This window comes from Pristis pectinata, chromosome 6 (genome assembly GCF_009764475.1).
Source record: "Pristis pectinata isolate sPriPec2 chromosome 6, sPriPec2.1.pri, whole genome shotgun sequence".
NCBI classification, from domain to species: Eukaryota; Metazoa; Chordata; class Chondrichthyes; order Rhinopristiformes; family Pristidae; genus Pristis; species Pristis pectinata.
The window spans coordinates 12,662,272-12,675,250 of NC_067410.1; the positions used below are offsets into that span (position 1 = coordinate 12,662,272).

The 12,979-nt window shown below is 42.5% G+C and overlaps 1 protein-coding gene across 2 annotated transcripts in view; it reads left to right on the forward strand.

Annotated features, from left to right (window-relative positions):
- Positions 1-12,979, forward strand: part of slc38a3b (solute carrier family 38 member 3b) — a 108,050-nt gene that overhangs the window by 21,228 nt on the left and 73,843 nt on the right. Inside the window, exons 2-4 of one of the 2 annotated variants that reach the window (XM_052018948.1) lie at positions 1,952-2,098; positions 7,800-7,887; positions 8,073-8,188. In XM_052018948.1, coding sequence (XP_051874908.1) covers positions 1,989-2,098; positions 7,800-7,887; positions 8,073-8,188 — 314 coding nt within the window. In that variant the 5' untranslated portion in view covers positions 1,952-1,988. The remainder of the gene's footprint in view (positions 1-1,951; positions 2,099-7,799; positions 7,888-8,072; positions 8,189-12,979) is intronic. The other variant, XM_052018949.1, reaches the window with a different exon arrangement.

The window sequence follows — 12,979 nt, forward strand, 5'->3', positions numbered from 1 at the left end:
TGTAGTCATCACTGCCTCATAATATTCATAGATGTAGTTCTATGCCTCAGGTGGCTGCACGCTTGCAACTCAAGTCTGTGAGTTGAAATCCCACTCCAAAGACTTGAGCCCAATAATTTGGGTTAATGGATTCAATACGAGATGATTGTCCTGAGACTTTTAACTCCAGTTCCTCTCTTACAGACAGTACTGGCTTGCTGGCATTCTCTAGTTTTAGTTTTCAACTAATGGGAGTCCAATTGTAAGACTGCGCTGCAAATTTCTATAACTGTTAGGTCTTAGACTATCATGGGCTGTGATGATAAGCAAGAAGCATAAACAAGAAGAAGCTGAGAATTCCTAAGGCTCAGTATGCAAACCCAACACTGAACTGACCAAGTTGGCCTCCTTCAGCACACTTCAGCAGCTGCACGCAAAATATAATTCTTATCAACCCATGGTACCAATTATTAGTTCTCCAATTCCGATGTTGTTGCACCATTGTAAGGTTGCATAATATGTTGTTTTATGGTACAAGGTGGCACATTTTTAATTTATTAATTCCTCAGGCCTTGTAGTTTCTTGCAGCTTTCTACCTCTAGCTGAGTTTGTAAGATAAGATATCTTTATTAGTCACATGTACATTGAAACACAGTGAAATACATTTTTGCATAGAGTGCTCTGGGGGCAGCCCGCAAGTGTTGCCACGCTTCCGGCACCAATGTAGCATGCCTACAACTTCCTAACCTGTATGCCCTTGTAATGTGGGAGGAAACCGGAGCACCTGGAGGAAACCCACGCAGACCCGGGGAGAATGTACAAACTCCTTACAGATAGTGGCCGGAGTGGCACTGTAATAGCGTTATGCTAACCACTACGTTACCATGCCTGCCAATGAATAGGATTTGAATGTGTAGTCTAATGATCTAATCCATTCTACTTTCATGGACATTGTGATGCTGTGGTTCTGACAACTGTATTTATATCATGAATTTTCTAAATTATACAGTTCATCAGGAGTAAGTTTCATAGTCTAAAGGCAAATATAAGAAAAGATAAACTTTGAATAAAAGGCAAAAACAGACGTAAACACCCATCTTCCTTCAGGTTATTCTGAAAGTGAAGTCTGAGTGAGACACCCATAGAGGCTATGGGATACCAAACCTAAATCCTCCTATATGCTACAATCCTATGATATGAATCTCATTGAGCTCCATTTGAATCTCCTTCAATCAGTTTAATAGCCATGAAATTATTCTGTGTTGCATGTAGTACATCTGAAGAGGTTAACAAACTAGTGGCTATACTTTTCAATAATGGTATCAGTGAGATCTACAGGACTCACCTTGACGGAAATCTAAATCGGGGATAGTAATCTACAGATACTGCACATGAGCAGTTCAACGGTAACATCAGGAAGTTGCTGTCTAGATTATACTGCCAAAGAACAGTGCATTAAAATACATGGAACGGTGTGAAATTGTTAGTTTTCCATTGAACTGTCAGAAAAGTCTTCTAAGTGATGTTTTAAAAACCTGAATTCTTAATTACCACTAAATTTCCTCTCTGATGCTTAACCTTTAGATTCTGTTCCTTTCGCTTTTAATTATTGTCGAATAATTTAAATAATTAAAACATTTAAATTATAGCACTCTTTTACTTTCACATCCATGTGTAAGGGTAGAATCAAATATTCCTAAAACTTTCCTGGTTCAGGCTCTGTGCTATGCAGAAGCAATTCATGCTGCTGCTTGGTTCAGGAGATGCACAGTTGCTTTACCTGCTCACCTGGTATCCAGATCCCTAGTGGAGGACACCAGGCTGCTCACCACTTACAATCACAGCATCTTCTCGTGCAGAACCTCACAGTGAGTACGTGTGAAATGAATGGCTGGTGATGCCCATTCATTATAGTTGAGAAACAAAGATCAATACTTTTTATGAATATGTTATTGTTTATTTTGATTTGCAGTAATCTCTACACCCTTTCAGACAAGAAGTGAGGCACCATGGAGTGCGTACAAGTAGATAAAGAGGCTGAGATGGTGGAAATTATTCCAAATGGCAATCACGTGGAAGATCTGACTGTGCCGATCAAAACGTCCACAGAAGAGGACAGGTGGGTGACTTCTGATTCTGATACTTGAGGTCCTATTCTCACTGAAGTTGATCAGGGATTCTAAGTTTCAATGACCTTTAAGTTATATAGCACCCTTATTCAACTGTAAATTTTCAATGAATCCATGATTCCTGCTCTGTGTACCCTTCTATGCCTAGCCTATATAATTGCCTGCATTTACATATATATATAAAACTTTCTGTGAATAATTATAGAGTCATAAGAGTTGTACAGCACAGAAATGGGCCATTCGGCCCACAGCATCCATGCTGACCTTTATGCCCATCTACATTAATTCCATTTGCATTATGTATTTGCATAATGCATAACGCATTAAGACCATATCTTTCTATGCCTTATTTATTTAAGTGTCTGTCTAAATGCAGGCAATCATATAGGCAAGGCGTAGAAGGGTACACAGAGCAGGAATCATGGATTCATAGAAAATTTACAATACAAAAGACCATTCAGCCCATTGCATCCATGCCAGTTGAGAAGAAAACTACCCAGCCTAATCTTCCCTTCCAGCCATTGGTCCATAGCTCTGTGGGTCACTGCCCTACATATACAAAGCCAGACACTTCCTAAAAGTGAAGAGGGTTTCTGCCTCCATCTCCTGCCAGTCAGCAAATTCCGGACTCCCCAGCACCCTCTGAGTGTAAACGTGTTTTCCACACCTCCCCTCTGATATTTTTAGCAGTTAGTTTAAATCTCTCCACCATGGTCTTTGATGTCTTAGTCAAGGAAAATACTCCTCAATTAAGTTTCCCCTCAGCTCCACAAAGCAATCCCAGCTCATCCGGTCTATCCTCATTTAAATCCTGGAAACATCCTAGTAAACACCCTTTGTGTTCTCTCGAATGCAGGTAATTCTCCTCCAAATTCGATAAGGACAGATTGTGTCATTGCTGACGTACAGTCTCCTTCTTGCTTCCTTGGGATGCAAGCAGCCATCTGGGGTGAAGCTTCAGACGGCCTGATGTTATGTTGGTTCCCAGCAGATAGGTTGCAGTGTGACCCTGGGAGCGGTGGGATGTGAAGTTCATTCAGACTTTGCTGGTAGCCTGCTGTTGAGGCCCAGCTGTTGCCTTAAAGGCAGAGCACAGCACAGCATCATTAAATTGATGGTGCAATGGCTATTGAGGAGATACTGAATGGGACCCACTGTCGTTCAAAGGAATGAGAGGTGACCTTATCAGAATATAAGATTCTGAGTGGAGTTTCTTCCAGAGAGTGTAGAATGAAGGAGCATAGCCTCTTGGCAAGGTGTTGACTGTTTTTAATACAAAGGTATTGGATTCTTGATAAGAAAGGGGTGAAAGGTTATTGGAGGTAGTTGGGAATGTAGACTCAAGGTTACAATCAGATCTACCATGTTCTTGTTGAATGGTGGAGTAGGTTTGAGGGCCGAGTGGCAATCTCCTAGTCCTAACTCGCATGTTTGTACCTGTGTTTTAGGGCCAGGGATGAGAAATTTCTTCACTCAGAGGATCAGTATTGGTATTGGTTTATTATTGTCACTTGTACTGAGGTACAGTGAAAAACTTGTCTTGCATACCGATCATACAGGTCAATTCATTACACAGTGTATTGAGGTAGTACAGGGTAAAACAATAACAGAATACAGAGTAAAGTGTCACAGCTACAGGGAAACATTGCAGGTGGACAATAAGGTGCAAGGTCAAACAAAGTAGATAGTGAGGTCAAGAGTCCATCTCACCGTATAAGGGAACCATTCAGTAATCTTATCACAGTGGGATAGAAGCTGTCCTTGAGCCTGGTGGTACGTGCCCTCAGGCTCCTGTATCTTCTGCCTGATGGGAGAGGGGAGAAGAGAGAATGACCCGGGTGGGTGGGGTCTTTGATTATGTTGGCTGCTTCACCAAGGCAGAGAGAGTTATAGACAGAGTCCATGGAGGGGATGCTGGTTTCCGTGATGCGCTGGGCTGTGTCCACAACTCTCTGTAGTTTCTTGCAGTCCTGGGCAGAGCAGTTGCCGTATCATGCTGTGAAGCATCCAGATAGGATGCTTTCTATGGTGCATCAATCTGATTGTGAACCTTTGGCATATCCCCACTGCATAGGGTTCTGGATGTGTCTGCTGTTGAATATATTCACACCTGGATTTGTAGATAGGAAGGGGATCAAAGGATAGGAAAGTCAGGTAGGAAAATTGTCACAGTGGAGGATCTGCCATGATCTGATTGAATAGCAGAGCAGGTGACCTACCCTTGCACTATATCTAAAGTTCTTTCAGTGGAATAGGTCTGTCCTGTTCAAAAGACATGCAGGATGCTTTCCTATACTATGCCAAATTATAGAGTACAAAAGCAAATAGGTTATGCTAGAACTATATACAGTGTTTATTAAGCCAAAGCTCGAGTATTGTGGATAACTCTGGTCCATTCTTACACGAAACATGTGATTGAACTGGAGACGGTACAGAAGAGATTTATGAGGATGTTTCCAGGACTGGAGAATTTTAGCATTGAGGAAGATTGGATAGGCAGGGTTTGTTTCCTTTGGAATAGAAGTTGAGGAGAAGCAAAAATTGAAGTGTATAAAATTATGAGGATCTGAGATAACAAGGCCTACTTTCCTTAGCTGACAATAAACTGGGGGTATTGGTTTAAAATAATTGGTAGAATATTGGAGAGAAGGGAGGGAAAGAGTTTTTTGACCCAGAGAGTGTAGGTTGTCTGGTACTCTGGGCAGTACAAACCCTCACCACCTATAGGAAATGCCTGCACGTGTACTTGAAGAGTAGTGACCAGCTGGGCCACAGATTAAGTGTTGAAACCTGGGATTGCATAGCTCTTTCACAACTGGCACAGACTCATTGGGCGAAATGGCCTCCTCTGTGTTTTAAATTTTCTGTGATTCCGTGGCACTTCCATTGCCTGTTCCATGCCTGGAGTAAGCATCTTCCCCCTGACATAAGACTATAAGATATGGAGCAGAATTAGCCCATCGAGTCTGCTCCGCCATTCAACCCCGGCTGACTTTTTGTCAACCCCATTCTTCTGCCTTCTCCCTGTAATCCTTAAGCCCTTTACCAACCAAGAACCTATTCTATGTCTGCCTTAATTATGCCTAAAGATGGCCTCCACAGTGCTCTGTGGCAATGAATTCCACAGATCTACCACCCTCTGGCTGAAGAAATTCCTCCTCATCTCAGTTTTAAAGGGACATCCCTTTATCCTGAGGCTGTGCCCTTGGATCGTAGACTCTCCTACTAATGGAAGCATCCTCTGCATGTCCACTCTTCCCAGGTCTTTCATTATTTGGTAGGTTTCAATGACATCCCCCCTCATCTTTTTGAACTCCGTTGAGTACAGGCCCAGAGCCATCAAATGCTCCACGGATTTATTTCTCAGATGACCACCAATTGAATCACCCCATTTTGGAAACCTTGGACTATTGCTGCACTTGTGATTAAAGTCTTTGGTGCTCAATCATCCTCTAATATATTCATCTCTTGCCACTATTCTGTTGAACCCTACATCTCTGCTGCACTGGGATACAAGACTTTCTTCACTTTTAGTCAATTGGTTTGGAAGCAATTCATTCTCCTGGATCAGTTCTGACATCATTTAGTGACAGTAGAACACACCAGTCTTTTTCATTTCTTTCATTAGAATTACACTTTTCTTGCATTTGCTCCAGAAAATCTCTTGGACTATTTATTTTGGAAAGTATTATTATAAATAGAGTAAATGAGCCAAAGTTAAAATTGACATTTTGAAGGATTTCGCTGCTCTATTTTAAAGTTCCTGACATAAATATTTATTTCTGCCCCTCAGAAAGTCACTCTTGTAGAAATGCCATATCTGAATTTAAACTTTTAAGAGCAATCAATTCTGGTTCCGTTAGCTTGTCTTGGGGTTGGGGAAGGATGGGTGTCTAAGGATTCTTTTTTTTCAGCTGCTTGTGCAATTTTCCCAATACAGAAAATATCAGTGTTTGGTTGGGAACTCTCAGTAATTTCCTACCTAGCTTAGTGCTAGTACACTTGCTTCTGAATTAAAGGTTTTGGATTTAAGGCTTCACTCCAGTGACTGGAGCACAAAATTCAGGGCTGACACTCCAGTGCAGAGCTATGGGAGTGTTTCAGTGCCAGAGATGCAGCCATTTGATAAGATAAGGTATCTTTATTAGTCACATGTACATCGTAACACACAGTGAAATGCTTCTTTTGCGTAGTGTTCTGGGGGCAGCTCGCAAGTGTCACCACGCTTCCGGCGCCAACATAGCATACCCACAACTTCCTAACCAGTACGTCTTTGGAATGTGGGAGGAAACCGGAGCACCCGGAGGAAACCCACGCCTGCCTGGGGAGAACGTACAAACTCTTTACAGACAGTGGCTGGAACTGAACCTGGGTTGCTGGCGCTGTAATAGCGTTATGCTAACCGCTACACTACCGTGCCTGCCCCTACACTACCATGCCTACCCCTTTGGATGAGATTTTTTTTTACCATGGTTGGGGAATCAGAATTAGAGGGCCTGGGTTTAAGGTGAGAGGGGAGAGATTTAATAAGAACCTGAGGGGTAACCTTTTCATTCAGAGGGTGGTCCGTATATGGAATGAGCTGCCAGAGGAAGTGGCTGAGGTAGGTACATTAGCAACATTTCAAAGACACTTGGAGAGTAAAGGTTTAGACTTATATAGGCCAAACATGAACAAAGAGGACTAGCTTAGATGGGTCTCTTAGTCAGCATGGACCAGTTGGGCCAATGGGCCTGTTTCCATGCTAAGTGACTCCATGTTAAACTTTGAAGCTCCTTTGAAGAATTGCAGGAGAATTTTCCCTAGAATCCTGGCCAATACATCCTCATCCAGTGTGCATAAGGGGGTTAGGGGCATGGCTGTATACCATTCTGGATATCTTAGAATTTTTTATAGGTAATAGTAATGAAGTGGTTAAATTACTTAACCACTGATCCAGGGCCATGCATTTGAATCCAGCATGGCAGACGGAAAATTTAAATTCAAGTAGTCAAATGAATTTGGAATAAAAAGATTGAATCAATAGTTGTAGGGAGATACAGCATGGAAACAGGTCCTTTGGCCCACCAAAGCCGCACTGACCATCCAACACCCATTTTAACACTAAGCTTCTGCTAATCCTATGGGAATCTCACTTTGCCAAGAACTCCTCCCCAGATTCTACATGTCACCTATGTGCTCGGGGCAAGTTACAGTGGCCAATTAGCGTATCAAACCGCACATTTTTGGGTTGGGTTGTGGAGGAAACAGGAGCAGCTGTAAGAAACCATGGTCACAGGGAGGGTGTGCAAACTCCATACAGACAGCCCCGCAGGTCAGGATTGAACCCAGGTAGTGGCTCAACCAGCTGCACATCTATGCTGCCCCTAGTGGTGAATAGTGGTGAATATAAAGCAACTGAATTGAACTTTAACAGTCTATGTGGTTTATTCATGTTTTTCAAGGAACAAAATTTGCCATCTCTACCCATTCTGGTCAAAACATGACTTCAGACCCATCAACATGGTTAACTCTTAATTAAAATGGTCTAAACTCTGAAATAATCCAGCACATCACTCACCTCAGGGTCAATGAGAGATGGACAATAAATGCCACCTTCTCAGCATCATCCACATCCTAGGTGAATAGATGTAGAAAGAAGAACGCATTATACACGTTTTAACATTCTTTTCTCATCACAAAACCCAACAGGTATGAAGAAAATGAAGGAAACTCAGCCGAGTGTGATGAATTCCTGCCTCACTCAGATACTGAGAAGAAGCCAACTCGATTTACCGATGTAAGTTAATTTAATGTTTGTGAAGAGAGGTATTTCCTTCTCAATCCAGAGAAAGTGCTGAATATGGTCAGTTGGATCAAAGCAGATCTTTGGTCCTTATGTAAAAGATCCCCTCTGGAATTATCAGTCAGTAGATCCGTTTTCCCTTTTGGTTTTCTATGCTTAAGACACTCCTTCCATTGCAGTTTGAAGGAAAAACCTCCTTTGGGATGTCTGTGTTCAATCTGAGCAATGCAATCATGGGCAGTGGCATCCTGGGACTGGCGTATGCGATGGCCAACACAGGTATTGTCCTGTTCCTGTAAGTACACCTTTCATCTATTTTAATCTTTTTCCATACTAAGGTCACGCACCTTCCATGCTGAGAGAACAGGCTGTTACTCTACTATTTGGCTTTTACTACTCTTAGAGTGGCTGATGTAAAGTGTGCAAGATGCCCTAGAGTAACTCTCTCTCCCTTTTTTGCTCTTCTTCCTGTGTGGAGAGACCACAGTCAACAATTCTGTCCCTTGTGAATCATAGGTTAGTACTCCATTTCATGGGTAACCCAATATTTTGGAGATTTTCTTAAAAACATAGGAAGTAATTGAGCTGGATCTTTCTAGTTGCTTCAGATCCACAAATAAGTAGGTGGTGCCATGGAACCCGGATCGAGTTTATGTTTTGCGTCTTCCAGGAAAGCCCCTCCTTGGGGATGGGCTGCATTGACATGACCTGGGCAGCTTCCCTCGGCAACAGAACTTATCATAGTTTGCTTCTTAAAGGGGAAGTGCACATAACTTTTGTCAAAGGGAAATAGCATAGAGAGAGTAAGTCAAGCATTCAGTCTGCAAAGAAATGGCACAAATGTAGAGAACCTGACTGCTGAAGGAGGTTTCTGTAAAGCGACTGTAAATTTTGCACTGAGAAAGTTATCGAGCTCAGAGAAGACTGTCGGGGAAACGTGCTTTTTACTGTCCATACCAAGTGGAACTGTTGTACACCAGATACAAGAATACAGTCTGATGACCTGTTTTCTCCCCTGCTTCAAGTATGGTTGGTTAGGATGCTGCACTAATAATCTGGACGCTTGGTCTAAACATTCCAGAGACCTGGGTTCAAATCTCATCATGTCAGCTGTGGAATTTAAATTCTGGTAATAATCTGGGATTTGGAGAAAAAAATTCAACTAGTAATTAGTAATGATGACCACAAGAACTACTGGATTATTGTAAAAACCCACCTGGGTCCATCCACATCCTTAAATAAAGGAAATCTGCCATCCTTCTCCAATCTGCCCCGTACGTGACCTCAGACCCACCGCAAGTGGTTGACTCTTAGACGCTCTCTGAAAACATGTAAGGATGGGCAGTAAATGCTGCCCTTGCCAGCAACAACCAGATGCTAAATAAAATGAGGATGCTTCCTTGTAATCTCCAAACAGCATCATTTGCATGGATTTCATAAACTTCCCCAATAAATTATCACCTGCTGTTCACTCCCAGATTTCCTTACATCTGTGCATTAATAAACAGACTGGGCAAGATTTCTTCAAATATGTTGTAGATTATTTCCTTGTTAACCTCTGGCAAAAATTTTACTCTGATTATATTAAAATTATTCAGCATTGGTTTACACATAAAGCAGTCAAATATTTTAACTCTTCCCTGCCCGTCAACACTTAATGCAACTGCAGAAACACCCAAGGAGCTCCAGGACAAAGTATTACGCTTGATCTTCCAAAGCATTACATAAACACACCATCCACTGTGGCTGGTCTGTGCCCCCAGCAATCTACCAGCACTTTCCCACCCCACAAAACGTAGGAACAATGGTATATTCTAGCTCGCCTCCAAAGCACCTGTGCTCTTGGCTTGTTTAAACACCACTGTTCCATCAGAATAGTTGCTGAACCAAAATCCTGAAGACTCAGTAGCTAACAGCGGAATGGGAGTACCTTCACATGTGGATTGCAGCAGGATAAGATCACATTTGGGACCAGTTTAAAGTTCTAGCTATCACACTCTCAAAGATCTTTTCATCCAGGTGTAACTGAGTGCATTATTTGGTCAGAATATTCTGGAGAGCTTGATTTGAAATCCTTCCACACCTGATAAGTCATGTTAAATGTAGGGGTGGACGACATCCCTGTTAAAATGCTGGGGGAGTTATCAGTGGAGATCAGGTTGAGGCAGCAAGGGTTTAGATATGATTGTTCTGGGTGGTCAGGATGCCTTCAGGGTAGGAATATTCAGGGATACAGTTGGGTTTTGGGTTGGGGATCAGGTTAGGGTGAGTTTTGCCATCAGCAGCAAGGTGGTGGTGGGGATTAGGGGTGCAGACTGTAGGGTATTTGGAGTGAGCATTGAATATGTTTCTTGAAGGGGACTTAGCTGTCAGAAGGTGCAAATGTTGGAGCAGAAAAGTCTGTTCCCTTTAAGTATCTCTTTCTCTGCTCTCTCCAAATGACCTAAAGTCTGCACCCCCAATGCAAGTCTTCAGATGTGTTTTGCACAAGTTATGCCAAACCTGCCATTTGGCTTCACTGCTTCTGTGTTTTCTGTGTGTGTCTGTGCCAAGCACTTGAAGAATGGAAGTTAATTGGAGCAAGCTACATGATTATAGATTCAGTCCTTTTGCATAAAGTCACAATACATGCGAAGATTTCTTGGGCCTTTGAGTCTGACGTTGAAAGCCTACTCCTATAGCATTACACACACTGTTAGCATTGAATTTGGTGGCAGCATTTCAGCCACTGCCATATTCTAAAAATGGCCAGCCATTGGAAGGGATGCCATATCAGATCCTGAGTTTTTCACTATCAGCAGGGATTCTCTTCCTGAACTGTAGTTCCAATCACACTGAGAGTCTCCCTTGTGCAGGGGGAGGAGCTGGCTTTGGGTTGGATCTCTTGGCAGCAGAGTGAGAGTGAGAATTTAACCAAGAACAGATGGTCTCCTTGTCCAACTGCAAGCCACCTGATTTACTTATTAGATCAGCTACTGTACAGCACAGGACAGGCCCTTTGGCCCACAAAGTTGTGCCAACATAGCTAATTCCTCCTACCTACAGAATGTCCATATCCCTCCATTTTCCTCTCATTCATGTGCCCATCCAAGCCCCTCTTGAAATCCCCCAGTGAATTTGCTTCCACCACCCTATCAGGCAATGCATTCCAGGGGATCCCAATCCAATTCCCATGCAGAGTTTCCAGTTTTAACACCACTTATATTGGTTCCTGGTGCTGAACACTATGACAGTGCAACCTATAAAGAATTAGTCCTGTATCTAAGTCATCATCAGAAAAGTCAGCAGATACTATCCATGAAGCCCCTGTAGGACAGAAAGGATACGAATTAGTTCTGCCAATGAAACTATTGGTGCCGTCCAGCATAATTACACTGATTATTTTTCATTTGCAGCTGAAATCAAGTCATTGTGACTGAGACTTCTATGATATGCGGATCAAAGGGATTACATTCCTATGAAGTCCCAAGCCTGATAATTGGATTAGAGAAAATCTACAGCCATTTTTTGTTGTGTGTAAATGTGATTTTGGGCATATTTTGCACACATTTCCAGGTGAAGTCCTGTCAAGAGATTGGACTAGACACTTTGCGTGATCTACCCAATGCCCTTTCCTTGAGGTATTTTGCACACATAATGACATCATCAGTGTGTGCAGTGCACATTATTCACGGCAAAAGTTGGATTGAAAGATCAATTTGCATTTTAACACCAAGTTCAGCAGGGAGTACGTCAGGCTTAAAGTAGTGAAACCTGTGTGATTTAAAGTGTCATCCTGGGACATTGTTTTCATGTGTCTATCCTGAGATCAACACATAATAATTTTTATTTTGATATAACTTCATTGCTGGAAGCTATCAGTATTGATCAAGGCTTCTGTGAATTGATCAGGGCTGTTCGTGGGTCCTTCAATCTGCCGCTGATTGTGGGGGTTTAGAACCACCCATAGTTCTGCTGCACGATTTGTCCATTCTGTGCTCAGTGACCAGTTTACTGTTGCGCAGCGTGCTGTATTCCCCTGTGCCTGCTTTTTTTGCAACCCTTCAATTTGACCTCATCTCCATGGCAGTCTGAGACTGCCATGAAGAGGTTAGTTTAAATGTGCCGACCCATTTCTCATGGGCCAGTGTGTGAACGATTTTGCTGCTGCTTGCTTAATATGCAGCAGTCCAGGTAAAACACGCAGGTCGGGTTTGAACGCCACAAAGCATGTAAATCACAAAAACACTTTCTTAAAGCAAGGATATCCCAATTTTGCAACTTCTTTGGAAATTTCCAATCTGGCAAAAATGCTAACCGTAGCACACATTTAGTGTATCAGAAATGGGAACAATCCAGTTTCTAGTCACCAGTTTCTTTATCTCCACTGGTCAGGGACACATGGGGTCATTGCTTCTTCCTTTGGGATCATGACTGGCCATGTGCAGTCCTGTGTTCTCTCCTCTCCAGCTCCAAGGGAAGTAGCAGACCTTCGAGTGAGTGGAAAACCAGGTCTTTGTCTGGTGGATGAAATGCTTTGTGTGAAACTGACTTTCAGGCAAATGCCTCGCGTTCCAAATGGAGTAGGGAGAGTAGTACAGTTCTGGATGGAAAAATGGGGATGGGAGGAATTTCTAGAGAAAGAACCAAGGGGATAGTTGTGATTGTGAGGAGTGATATGAGCCATTTGCAACTGTGTAACCTTTCTGGTCCTGGTTCGGTCATTGAAGCATTCCTTGCATGACATCCAGAATCAGGCCACAGTTCTTCTGTTCTTTGCCTCCTCAGCAGCTTCCAGCCACACTTACTTGGTCTTCTCTTACTGTTATATACCAATATTATTTTTTCAACTCTTCAGCTTTTCAATTCACCCAGCTATATTGTAAGCACTGGGTCATTAAACTAGGGCAAATCTCTTGACCGTTTTATCTTTAAGCTCTTTGCCTCTGCACAAATTCTTAATTCTCCCAGTGTCATCTTTGAATTGGCCCTTTTAATAGTTGAGTTGAGATTGTGACAATCATGTCTGCTGTCATTGCAGTGGAAAGAAGAAAGATGGAATTAAAAGTTAATGAAGTAGCTGTGTTGAAACACCAGAACATCTTCT